Source organism: Nilaparvata lugens, chromosome 1, assembly GCF_014356525.2.
Source record: "Nilaparvata lugens isolate BPH chromosome 1, ASM1435652v1, whole genome shotgun sequence".
NCBI lineage: Eukaryota > Metazoa > Arthropoda > Insecta > Hemiptera > Delphacidae > Nilaparvata > Nilaparvata lugens.
The window spans coordinates 3,559,816-3,573,919 of record NC_052504.1 but is presented as its reverse complement, the minus strand read 5'-3'; the positions used below and the strand labels follow the sequence as shown (position 1 = coordinate 3,573,919).

Sequence of the window (14,104 nt, the reverse complement as noted above, 5' to 3'; positions counted from 1 at the left end):
ATTGTAAATGTACCTGACCTTGTTATACAATTTGTTTTGTAATGACAATAAACAATTTTGATTTGATTTGATTTGATTTAATAAGATTATGAATTTTCAAAGTTGTAAAGTCCTTTTTTGAATCACCCGGTATATTGTTACGGTACCCTGAAAAAATCGAGAGAAACCTGTTTCAAATTTGGCTTTAAACTCGATGAATGTGAAACATTGAGAGCTCATAAAAAGTTCAAAAACTTCAAACAAAGGAACAAATTATGTGAATCTTGTTTAAAATGTCTTCACTTTCACAACCATATCCTTATAATTATATTTTGACTGATGATTTTCTATAGTGAAGTCCGCGTTATAATGACAAGGATAGCAATACCATTGCTAACCAAACACTGCCATTATAAGGTGGACCAATTATTAATTCTACCTTGTTAAAAGACGATCTGGCCACAGAGCAAAGCGAGAAAGAGATATCCCTATCCTATTTGTTGAATGATAGACAAGGATAGCAATACCATTGCTAACTAAACACTGCCATTTTAAGGTGGACCTCACTATAGTTACTGACGTTTCAATGACGGTAAGTAGCCCTTTTTCAAAAATATCAATAAATCTCGAAAACTAAAGTCGATATGAGAAAATTTCACTGGACATTGTTGCAATTTACATGTAGAAAGTATGGTCTTCGGCTGTTACGCCATTTGTGGGACACTCTGTATGTACCTTTTCCGCTGCCACTGAAACAGGTTGTCGGTTTGGAATGCAGTGGTCCCCGACAACAGAGCGTACAGCGAGGTCTGCTTCTTGCAATCGACCTCGTCACGTGACTGTACTCCCACCGCCAACAGCGGCGATATTGAAAGTGCATCTTCAATGTCAACCAGCGACTGAAAAACACAAAACACAAAATTGACATCAAGAATTCAAAATGATTGTTAAATGAAGTAATTTAAAAATACATTGGAACAATCAAGAAAAACAACTTACCTATACAATCACCTGTATAGTGAGGTCCACGTTAGAAAGATAGGAAACAACGTTGCCGAATCTCTTTCTTGTCAATGCTTTCTATAGACGGTAGCTGAACACGGTAGCTATGGACGGTAGCAAAAATCACACTCAAATTTCAAATCTCTCTCACTTCCTACGCACAAGTCTAGGCCTTAAGTGGGCATCATTCTCATGAAAAGAAACCAACTGAATAATGTTATCTATGTGTGCTTTTTAAATTGTACTATCTTTTGAAGAATAGCTCGTCTAATGAAATTTGAGTATAGTTTTAAAATAAAAAATATTGAATCATAGATCATTTGTTGTGAAGCCATCGACATTCAACAAAACCTCTGTCATGAAATTTTGAAGAATTGAAAGTAGGCCTATAACCATCGGTTAATTGAGAATCTACATGCAAAATTTCAAGGTAATCAGTCCAGTAGTTCAGACTTGATGATGCGTCAAACATAATTTTCCTATCTCGGACGTGTATAAGCCAGTTCTTTACTTTATTATAGTAATATAGGGGCACCGAGCTTCGCTCGTTATTTATTTATAAACTATTTAAAAACAGAACACAATTCTTCAAAATGATAGGGGAAGGACTAACAGCCCAAAACTGTTCCTTCCCCGAATTTTTATTTATACCGTACACTATAAATAGTCCAGAAAGTAGGTTATGTTCCATCATAGAGAAAAAATAGCGTAAGTAGATATCCCAAGGTATAGGGCGTTTATGTCGCAACTTTTACTGTTATCCCAAGCCGATTACTGTCGATTTTTACTGTTTTGTTGGGATGAGAGTGTATGAACGGCACAGTATGAGAGATTACGAGCGTCACACAGCTTCACGGGAAAGAACTACGTGGACTATCGGCTTGGGATAACAGCAAAAGTTGCGACATAAAACGTCCTATACCATGGGATATCTACTTACGCTATTATTTCTCTATGGTTCCATACACTAGAATTCAGGTTCAATTTTCATTCCAAACATTTAAAAACAAAAAAGTTCTAATTTAGATTATTTACAAAAAAATGGGATAACAAAATAACACCCACTAATCACTTGAAATTGTCTAATAATGATTAACTTTGAAAATTATGATATAGTCTATTTAGGACCGATTATCATGTCATGTCAACAAATCAGATTATTTTGATCAAGTCGATTAAAATTTCTAGATAATATTTCTCGCTGATTGATTTACACAGCTGGAAATAAATCTGTTTCTCTCCAACAACGCATCTCATGACAGATGAAGAAATTATCAATTGTTTTTCCAATGATGAATAATTGTTATCCTTGTCATGTCCTTCAACAAGTTTTCCCAGGGATGAGACCTACAGTGCGAGATAAATTTCTTTTAACACGGCTCTTTCTCAAAGACGGAGAGGTCCGATGCTCTATCCTCCACTAATCTCTCCCACTACCTAGCAGCATTCTCCTTCTTTTGTGTCGGTGTGAGAGAGCTTTGTAACGCTTCGCTCCCCCTCCACTGGTAATGTTCCAAAGTGATATGTTTGTGTATGTTACGGAGATGTGTTCATCACAAGAACCTGAAGCGAAATGACACGGCGCATCCAATTGTGCGCAGGATGTCCGTCTGTGACTATGCTACAAACTGTGGAGGGAGAATTGGGTTTCTCCTCTTCATGTTAAAAGTAATTTATGTCGCACATTAGTGCAATCGAATTTTTATATCATGAAGCTACTATGTTCCAAATTTCGTGAAAATCGTTAGAGCCGTTTTCGAGATCCGTTGGATATAAATAACCAGATATAAATATATACATATATAAATATAAACATATAAATATGAATAACCAAATATAAAAATACAGAAATTGCTCGCTTAATATAATAGGATAGATGTTGAATGATTTTTATGAAAATAAAAAATTCACCTTATTCTGAAGAATGGCGATTGCCAGCGCTACAAAGGGATGACTGAGCAGATAGGCGTCCATGTTTCCATTAGAGATGAAAGAGGCGGTTTTTACAACCAGCTCTAGAACAAACTCCTGCTGCCAGTCACTTTCATTAACTTTCGTAAACGTTTTCCACAGCTGCAGCCATGATTTGTCAGTTCTACAACAAAAATTATTATTATATTTATAACTAGTAGTTCTGTGAACAGTAGACCTCACGCAGTATTCTCATCCACAAGTACCAGACGTCAACTGTTTCAAATGTTAACAAACTCAGTTCATGTTTGAATTTGTATTTCATATTATATAATTCATCCAGTTCCATGATGATCTTTCTATCTGATGAAAATTAATTTTTTAGAATAAAAAATATTATAATTTCTCCAGCATTATTTAGTTCATTTGTTTATTTTTATTCACCTATTAAATTAGTTTTTTCGAATGTGAGAATATTGATACTGATGGGCACGCATAAAATACCATGACTGCAAAACAAAATATTGAAACCAAAGACCTTAATGCTGCGATTAGACCAAAATTTATTTTAAAAAATGTTAATAACTCAATCCTTTTAGATTGTATTAGATTGAACATAGCTTATCATACACATGATGAACATATGTGTTTGTCAACTTCCGTTCAATCTAATAGAATCTATAAGGATAAAGTTATAACCATTTTGTTAATAACTTTGGTGTAAACCCAGCTTAAAGATGCATACCTGTCTTTGATTGAAACTATAGACCTTATACAATCACAGTAATAGACTGGCTTCTCCACACATCTGTGTAATCACTTGTCAGATGATTTATGATGAATAATTTATTCTATAGTCTGATTTTTACTCTAATATTGGCGTATGAAGGAGGCCCCTTTTTCCTTTTATATAATCCTTGAAATGCAAAATTTTCAAAAACCTTTGTATATACGTCGACGCGCAATTTAAAAAGGAACATACCTGTCAAATTTCATGAAAATCTATTACCGCGTTTCGCCGTAAATGCGCAACATATAAATATATAAACATTAAGAGAAATGCCAAACCGTCGACTTGAATCTTAGACCTCACTTCGTTCGGTCAATAATAATTGATAATATTGAAAAAAATCAAAATTTTCTAATTAAACTAAACTATCAACTACCCTCGAAATAAGAATATTGATGATATTGAACAAAATCAAAATTAATTCCTATCAACTACCCTGAAAACAGGGAGAACAACTATAGTAAGATTCACGTTATACAGCCAGTGGAAATCATTGGACGGCAGGGTTACCAAGTTTTATACAGAGTGACACAGAATAACGGGAACTTTTAAAAACGCCATGAAACATTAGTGGGAGGAGCAAACATGATCTTATACAAACTAATGTAAAGTTCAAGACTTGCCATTTGAGAATTATTAATAACATCTATCACTTTTTGACAATTACTTCTTAAAGATGACTTCCTCCTGAACGAATACACTCTTGAAATCTGTGTTTTTTCTGTTTGTTGAGCTATCTCAAATCAAACGTTTTCACAACTTGACCAATAACTGTGGTTGAATCATAACAGACAATTCAAAATGAAATTAACAATATCCCAGCTGAAATGTTGCAGCAATCGTTCAGGAATCTCAACACAGATTTCAAGAGTGTATTCGTGCAGAGGAAGCCATCTTGAAGAAGTAATTGTCAAAAAGTGATAGATGTTATTAATAATTCTCAAATGGCAAGTCTTGAACTTTACATTAGTTTGAATAAAATCATTTTTGCCCTTCCCACTAATGTTTTTAAAAGTTCCCGTTATTCTGTTTCACCCTATATTTACACCGGCTTCTGAAGTAGATAGCATAATTCAAGTCATCCCGGTATATCTGATAATATATCATTTAATATATTCATTTTTTTGCCACCTGGTCATATGGGACATATATTATTATCTATATATATATATATAAAAGCGAAATGGCACTCACTCACTGACTGACTCACTCACTCACTCACTCGCAGAACTAAAAATCTACCGGATCAAAAACGTTCAAATTTGGTAGGTATGTTCAGTTGGCCCTTTAGAGGCGCACTAAGAAATCTTTTGGCAATATTTCAACTCTAAGGGTTTGTTTTTAAGGGTATTTGTTTTTAAGGGTTTAAATTTCGTCTTTTAGCATGTATATTCTTCTTCTCCCAATCCCTTAATTATAATTGAAATTTCCATATCATATGTTACTATAGAACTATAATCTAGATAGAGTACCTCTTCGAAACAGTTGTTAACTGGCAACTAAATTAATAATTTTGTCAGGTTGGCATTAAGTTGAGTTGACTTTGTTAGGTTGGCACCAAGTTGAAGATTTAAATGCATTTATCGCGGAAAAATTGATTGGGCACTGCTACTTCAATCCTGGAAATATTATATTACTAGCCATCAGGCTCGCTTCGCTCGCCATATCCGTTTAGCCAGACGTTTAGTCTGGTTCCCCGACTGGATTATCCTAACATATGATAAAAATGCTCAAATGAAAAATGCAGGCGAGCGAAGCGAGCCTGCTGATCTCATTCTTGGACGATCCAGTCGGGGGTCCAGGGGGCGGAGCCCCCTTGCTAGACGGATATGGCGAGCGAAGCGAGCCTGACGGCTAGTATGAATCATATATTTATCTCATATTGATCATGATTTTAGAATTTTAAATTAAAAGTTCAATGAACAGTATTTTGTCTTTGAACAATCTTTGTCATCGACAGAAAGATTGTTTATTTTATTTGTTGTCAATATTAACGTTAGCTTCTCTCTGTTTCTAATAACAAACGTGCCACTTGTGCGACAGATAAAAATATGTACTTGAAATGGCTTTCATGTTTGGCATTGACTGAGTTTATATTATTACCCAAAATTTAGCTTTTGGGCTGAGCTCGTTCGTTAGGACTGTGAGTAAGTCCGGCTGATCCAGTGAAAAAGGCTAGACTTCGTTTCGTTTTATAATACAGTTATTCTGTCACAGATCGGGCAGTATAAAAATAATTGTATTATTAAGGGAGACGGGTTCTGAGCCTATTCATTGGTTCAGTTAATTTTTGTTTTCTAAAATACTAACTGTAAATTCGCGATTAAACCAGTGAATGCCAAAGGGGGAAGCCATCTTCAAAAGGTAGGTGACTAATGGACAAGATCATTTTTCTTAATTTTCATAACCACAAAGATTGAATCATCATTAGCAGCAAGCGAATGTTTTCCCCATTAATTTCATTTTAATATTGTGTTTGTATATTTATTTATATTTTACCTTTTTGGAATAAAGGAAAATTAATATTTATCATATTCAACCATGTAAAACCGAAAGATACCAATTAATTAAAGTTCTAGTTATTCTGTTCTCTTTTGTTATCATAGTTCTTTTCCCTCCTTACATATTTGGTGGGGGCTTCTCCCACCGTTCCCCATCTTGCTTACATAATTGATGGATATTCAAAACAATAATTGAATTTAGGGACAAAATAAAAAAAGACAAAATACTGTTCATTGAACTTTCAATTTAAAAACTCTAAATTACCAGCTCAATAGAATATCATACATAAAATACCCCCAGTATATTTCCAATCGTAATAACCCCATTACAAAAGTAAAAGTATAAAGTAAAAGCTCAAAGGTTCATTAGTGTCCACTTGTTTTGGGTTAATAACCCATTTACTGTAACCAACAAGAAGATATTTCAAGACAATACTAAAATAGAACTCAAATTGGTGTCATTAGTGGTGTCCACTTGTGTCTGCCAGTAATGACCGCCACTACTAGAGTTCGGACAAAATGCCGTTCATCACACAGGGACATTAGTAGCCTCAACTAATGGCAACCAGTACACAATCATTTAATAAACATGTAAACATGGGACTGTTCAAAAATAAATATTCTAGTAGAGGTAGGTGATGTAATAGTTATCCATATCAGATAAAACGACTTAAAATTGGCAAAACCAGTTATTTATTCATCAAGAAATTGAGAAACTAGTATAAGTTGAATTGAATTCAAACTAGTATAAATTGAATTCATTGGATTTAGCGCTATTACAATATCTCTTGTTTCTTGCATTGTAATTTGAGAATTTGTTATTTATCCTATTATATTAAGCAAACAATTTCTGTATTTATATAACTGGTTATTTATGTTTTACGGATCTCGAAAACGGCTCTAACGATTTACACGAAATTTGGAACATAGTAGGTTTATGATATAAATATTCGATTGCACTTGGTCTCATTCTTTGGAAAACTCGCTGGAAGACATTTAAAGGATAATTCATCCTTGGAAAACAGATGATAATTTCGTCGTCTCTCGATAACAGAAGATGCATGTGCCTGCGTGGGAGAGAGACAGAATTATTTCCAGCTGTGTAATCATAATCAATCAGCGAGAAATTTTATCTAGCTAGACAACTCAATCGATTTGATCAACATAATCTGATTTGTTGACATGACATGATAATCCTCCTAAACTAGAGTATATCATAATTTTCAATGTTGATTATTATTTGACAATTTCAAGTGATTAGTGAGTGTTATTTTGTTATTCAATTTGGTTTGTAAATAATCGAAATTATAATTTTTTTGTTTTCAAATGTTTGAACAGAAAATTGAACCTGAATTCAAGTGTATGAAACATAACCTACTTTTTAGACTATTTATAGTTTATAAATCAAAATTCGGGAAAGAAACAGTTTTTGGCTGTGCCTGTTAGTACTTCCCCAATCATTTTAAAGAATTGTGTTCGGTTTATCAAAATTCAATAAATAAATAACGAGCGAAGCTCGGTGCCCCGATATTCTATGCTAATGTAGGCTATTGTATACAAATAACTAGTGACTTCCTGGGTTGGAGATCTCGCTCAAAAACTGATGTATTGTAATCTTTGAAACCCGCAACTTTTAATCATACAGAGTTGGTGAAAATTATGAAAACAGCTGAATATTTCTTTTACAAGAATAATTTGACAGTAGGTTTCATTGGGGATCCTATTTGGAATGGAAAATTACTCTGTCTTTTCAACATTTCTGTCCTTCATATGAATCCAAATTCATTTATTCAAATGAGAAGTTGGTCTTGTGATAGATACATGATTTCGATACAGAGTATCCAAAAGAAAATGAATGAAAATGATATCTCAACCCGTATCAGTTTATTGATGTAAAAGTCGTAGATTATGTTGTACATTAACCAGCTGAAATCATGTGTCAGAGCATGAAGGACTGTCTGTGTGATAGCTCCCAAATAGCCTCAGCTGCTGTTATGAATGAATGGAAAAACTGTAGTAATTACAGGTAATAAATTCTCCAGCAGACTAAATCACAACAATTTTTTTTCTTATGTACTTTCAATGGTATTTTATGGATAAATCCATTAAAGACGAATTCTTGTCCAACGAGCTTAACCAGTAAAAAGGTTCGTAGAATACATGTTAAAAATTTGAGGCTGATTGATCAATTCTTTCTAAAGCTTTTGTAGAACATACAAACAGACGTAGAACGACTTTGGCCTCTAGTAGTCAAAAGTGAGAGCTCGCTGACGCTCCTTCAATAATAAATTGTACCCACCAGGCAAGCCAATCCAGTAGAATCTGCCGTGTGCTCTCCAAACAGTTATCAGCCTCGGGAATCCAGTCGACCATTTGTTGAGTTATGGGCCACTGGTCGAATTGCTCACCAGGCCAATTGGGACAACTGGTCGACTCATTCCCGTCCTTTTTAATCCACAGTTTCAACAGATCCAAACGGTTGGTCCCAACCAGATACTTCCAACAAGTACTAGCGTCCAACTTGTCCAATAGTAGAGCATCTGAAACCGGCATAAATTCAGCTGATTTGATAAAAATTACAAATTTATTCAAGTTAAGATTGTGATTAAACAAATAGTTTTTTTAATGGATTTATTTGATAACCACATGTTACAAAAATTTTATATCTTGCGGTAGAGAACAGTTCGATATGTGCGCTAGCTAGAGTGAGGTCCACGTTATAATGGCAGTGGAGAAATATAGGAGAACAACGTTGCCGATCCTCTGTATTGTCAATGCCTTCTATGGAGGGTAACTGATACCGGTTTACTGATGCAATATTAAGGGCTGGTGTCCGAGCTCGGGATTTGGCTAAGTTCTAGACTTTAAACAGCTGGAGTCAGAAAATTGGCTTTCCGAGACGGGGCGTAGTCGTAGTTTTTATATGATAATCTTTATTTTCTCATTTCTATAATTAGAACGTTTTTCCTTGACGAAATGTCACATTCCTAAATAATTCAAAATAGCTGAAAATTTACAGCATTTTCTCTTTATTTTATGTTATGTTAAAAATTATAGTTTTGCGAAATTTAATTTAAACATGGACTAAACGGGGCGACTACGTCCCGTTCCGGAAAGTCAACAGAGCAAAGCGTGAAAAAGATAGCGCTATCAGCTTTGTTGAATGATAGACAAGGACAGCAATACCATTGCTAATCAAACACTGCCATTATAACACTGCCACTATAGTTCAAGAGATCCCTCTAGATACCTGATTGATTTCCATAATGGATACAGGATACTTTTTATTAGATTCATTAGTTGAGATTCATTCACATCTTCCAAGTATTTATTGATATCATGTTGTTTTATATGTATCATCTCAAGTCAAAAGGTCTGGAATTTTTGTTCAGTCTGACCCTTAGACCAGTTATAGAATAGACACGGCCCATTGTATATTAATACTGAAAGTCGATGAAGCCAACATCTACTGCCATATCGCCAAATCGTGACGTCAGCATCGGATAGAAAACTTTTCTGTAGAGTTTGTTTACATTGTTTTCCATGGCAGATTGTGTCTATTCCAGCGGGAGCGCAGCGGGAGTTTACCATTTTAATGAATAATAATTTACATCCTTCTGAAATAGACACAATCTGAAAGTTTTCTATCCGATGATGACGTCACGATTTGGCGATATGGTAGTAGATGTTGGCTTCAGAGGCTAGACTTCCCAGCGTGTCTATTCTATAACTGATCTAAGGTCTGACCGGTTGGAACATTGGTCTCCAAATCGAAGTTTACATAACATTTTAGAACTTATTGATGCCAGCAAATAAATATTTAGCCGATGGTTATAAAGATATTACACTAATTCCATTCATTCATTCATTAGCTAAATTTGGGAGAGAAATAGTAGAAGGAGTATCCTTAGTTTTTCTCTCCCGGTCAGTGCTTCCTTGTAAAAATAATGAATAATTGAAAAAATATGTATTCATTGGAGCTCACCCCATGTCTTGAAGTAAAGTCCAGTGAGAATAATTGCCTTCTGCTCCTGGCTCAATGATTTCGCATTCGCGATTGTCAAGCTGAAATTTTTCGGAACTTCCTCCCCTGCATCAGATGAAAATTGTGCCTCATACCTGAAAATTTAAGTCAAAAAATATTTATTCAATATTTCAGACTGGCAATAGTCAAATTCTTTATTGCAATTTCTAAAAGAACAGCAATATAATGGGATTCAGTTCCTGGTGCCCACAAATATGTAAATTTTCAAATAAATATATTTCAATAGAACAGCAATATATGTCATTCACAATAGATTGTAATTTACTATAGCAGACTAGTGTGAATTTCATTTCTAATGGACCAATTTTTAAAAGTTATCTGTGAATATTAACTACTTTAAATGATTGTAGCAGACTACTGTGAATTAATAAATAAATAAATAATTAATAATTGCAAAGAACTTCTTCGCAACTTAACTTACATTTGCCATAAAAACTACAATTTTGTTTTGTTTTATTTTGTGATTAAATTACTTATTATGAATATTTTAATAAAAAGACCATTGTTTTTCAAAACAAGATTCTTCGAAAATTTTTTGGCCCAAGACTAGAGAACGGAGTTTGGAAAATCAAGCACAACTATGAAATACGCCAATTATTTAATGAACCAGACATAGTGGGTGAGATTAAAAGCAGAAGGTTACGGTGGACGGGACACATTCTGAGGAAAGAAGAAAGCGCTCTGACAAACAGTGTACTGAGGAATAATCCTATAGAAAGTAGACCAGCTGGAAGGCCAAAAACTAGATGGTGAGACCAGCTCCGAAAAGATATGAGGAGGATGGGCCTAAAAGAGGAGGACGTGGGTGACCGAAACTTTTGGAGAGGCTTAGTTGATGAGGCTAATATCGACTGGGGTACAAGTGGCCACCGCAGTAAGTAAGTATTATGAATATTGCAGTTTATGAATAATAATGAGACTTACGGTATCATAACATCCAGGACTAGAGATAAAAACATATAGTTCTCTTCCTCTTCATCATCTAGGATGTCTTCCACGTTTTTTATCAAGAACTCTCTCAAGCCTGCATTCAGTGTTGTCAGACAGATATTTTTCAACTCTTCTGTCGCGTTGTAACCCTGTGGAAGAATGAATGATTTTTAGAATTATAGCACAGAAAATTGAGGATTTCTAATAAGAAAACCATTGGAAAATGAATTTTCTTGTCGAATAAAGCATAATTGATTATTCTAAACAAGAATCCTATACTATTAAACGAGCAACTTCTGTTTTTAGATGTTTGGATGTTTATATGTTTGTATTTCACCGGATCTCAAAAACGGTTCTAACGATTCTCACGAAATTCAGATCATAGTAGGTTTATAATATAAAGATTCGATTGAACTAGGTCTCATCCCTTGGAAAACTCGCTGAAGGACATTAAAAGGATAATTATCAATCATCCTTGGAAAAACAGCTGATAATAATTATTTCGTCGTCTGTTGGTGATGGAAGTGAGTGAGCGAGTTCATGTGTGTGGGACTGTGTCAAAATTATGACCCAGCTGTTGAACTTTTGTAATCATTCAATCAGGTACTTGGTGCCGGTTGCAAAAAAGCCGGTTTATTTTCAATCCTGATTAATTCCAGTAGATCCATCTTTTTGAAATGGTCTTCTCTGATTTGGTTCACGTGAAGTTAATCAGGATTAAAATCTAACCGGCTTTTGTGCAACTGGGCCTTTGTGAGGGAAATCTTTGCCTTCCCTTTGGGAATTAATCTCAATTTACTGTGAATGGATAGAACATTTCTGTATGAATGCTATTATAATTTCTTCTTTCATAATACATTTTTTATGCTTTTGTACTCCAGAGGGAAGCTCGGTCCACGGTATTGAACAGTTAATATTACATCAGATATCCTTTCAGCAGTGAAAACATAGCCTATTTTTGGACATGTTATTCAGTATCAAAAATTTGAAACATAATATTTTTGGGCAATGCCTATTAGTTTTTTCCGATCATATTCATATGATTTGTGATTGTATCCACAAATAAATAAATAGAAGGCAGTGACAATGCACAGAATCGGCAACACTGTTCTCCTATCTTTCTCCACTGCTAATATTACGTGAACCTCACTATAGAATGTAATACATTTGAAACTATTTTATACTCTCTGGCCCGGTTGCACAAAAGCCGGTTAAATTTTAACCGTGATTAATTTCACGAGAACCAATCAGAGAAGGCCTTTTTGATAAGACGGCTTCTCTGATTGGTTCTCGTGGAATTAATCACGATTAAAATTTAACCGGCTTTTGTGCAACCAGAACTATCTTTTGACAATTCCTATACTCTAATTAGAGTCTCTGGGAAGCTATCTAAAAAAAAATTCTGCTCAAGAATCGGTCTTGCTTCACTAACGCACGCGCATGCTCGTTTACATCGTCTGTTGGCTCCCAGAACTTTATAATTTGTATACAGAGTGCGGCAGCGAAACTTCATTTTTTTAAGTAAATAAAACTCTTTGTATGGATCAGAATGTTTGTATTTACTCTTTGTAATGCATACACATATATAAAGTTTTGTTTCAATTAGTTTCGAATATCAAACCAGGTAGGTGACGTCCCTAATTCCCTATACACTGAGTAAACCGATTTCTGGCGTTCGTCAAGACTCCTGCCAGCATTGCAGGCGTTATGTTAGCAATTTCTCCACTGATATTGGTCTTCAAATCTTGTAGGGTCTTGAACGGTTCACATTAAAAAGGGGTTCAAAGAACCCATAGAAAAACATCACAAGGGTTCAAATCGCGAGATCGGGTTGGCCTCTCCGAATCGCTCATAATTGAGATGAGGCGTCCTGGAAAGTGTTCCCTCTATTGAAGTAACGTTCAGAAAGTTCCTGCACGATTGCCATCTTGTATGGATGGAAATGATGATCATCATAAAGAATTCGTCTCACAGAACGATCGGAAAGTCCAAGAACAGACGCATGTTTAAGCGAAGAACGCTGTGGTGATCATAACATTGAAACTCTCACTGCCTCAATGTTCTCAGGTGACCTAATGGGCCGAGGGACTTCAGGGGCCTGTTTCACAAAGGTACAAGTAGGTTACAAGTCTTGTTGCCAACCATGGTTTTGGAGAACAGCGTTTCACAAACGCAGAATTGTAAATTGTAGTTACAATGAATTTCCACAAGTTACAAGTGATTTGCTTGTTACGAACAAGTGTTTCACAAAGATTTTCATTGTAGCCAACAACATTTTTGTCAAAATTACTTGTTCGTAACTATGAAATTTCTACCGAAGTGGAAAGCTATGTTAAGGATTTACAAGTGATCATTAAAATGATTTTAAATATTCAATAAATATTTCTAATAATCAAAGATGCCCTATATTCCTCTATAATTCATTATTTTGGAAATATATGCATCAGGAAATTGAATTTAATAAATTTCCAAAATAGTTATTAATGTGTTACCTCATAGGTTATGTGTACTATAGTATATATACACAGTATATATAATACACATTATATATAGTACATATACTATATATAAATACAGAGTACATATACTGTGTAGGTTACAAATTCAGCAATAAATGATGTAGACTACAAAAAACATTATACTGCTTTCAAATATTTTCAAAGTAATCATTGAAAAGTACAAGTAACCTTTATAAAGGATGAAAAAAGAAAATTAACATGAAAATAGGTTATGTTTACAATTGAAGTACTCGTAGACTTGTAAAATTGTAAACTTGTGAACTTGTAGATCATGAATTTTTGTGAAACGTGAGTACTTGTAAACTTGTAACTACAAGTACTTGTTCGCAACCATGGTTGGTAACAATACTTGTACCTTTGTGAAATAGGCCCCAGTTCTTCATTTTGTCGCACTTGCAGTTTTTCTGAACGTAGTGACCCACGTAAG

The 14,104-nt window shown here is 34.6% G+C and overlaps 1 protein-coding gene across 1 annotated transcript in view; it reads right to left on the bottom strand.

The window, feature by feature from the left end:
• LOC111055400 (spatacsin) overlaps positions 1-14,104 on the bottom strand; it is a 67,119-nt gene that overhangs the window by 51,456 nt on the left and 1,559 nt on the right. Inside the window, exons 2-6 of the mRNA XM_039432884.1 lie at positions 11,153-11,307; positions 10,169-10,302; positions 8,456-8,723; positions 2,893-3,076; positions 715-878 (exon numbers count right to left, since the gene is read on the bottom strand). Of these exons, the coding sequence (XP_039288818.1) occupies positions 715-878; positions 2,893-3,076; positions 8,456-8,723; positions 10,169-10,302; positions 11,153-11,187 (785 nt within the window). The 5' untranslated portion in view covers positions 11,188-11,307. The remainder of the gene's footprint in view (positions 1-714; positions 879-2,892; positions 3,077-8,455; positions 8,724-10,168; positions 10,303-11,152; positions 11,308-14,104) is intronic.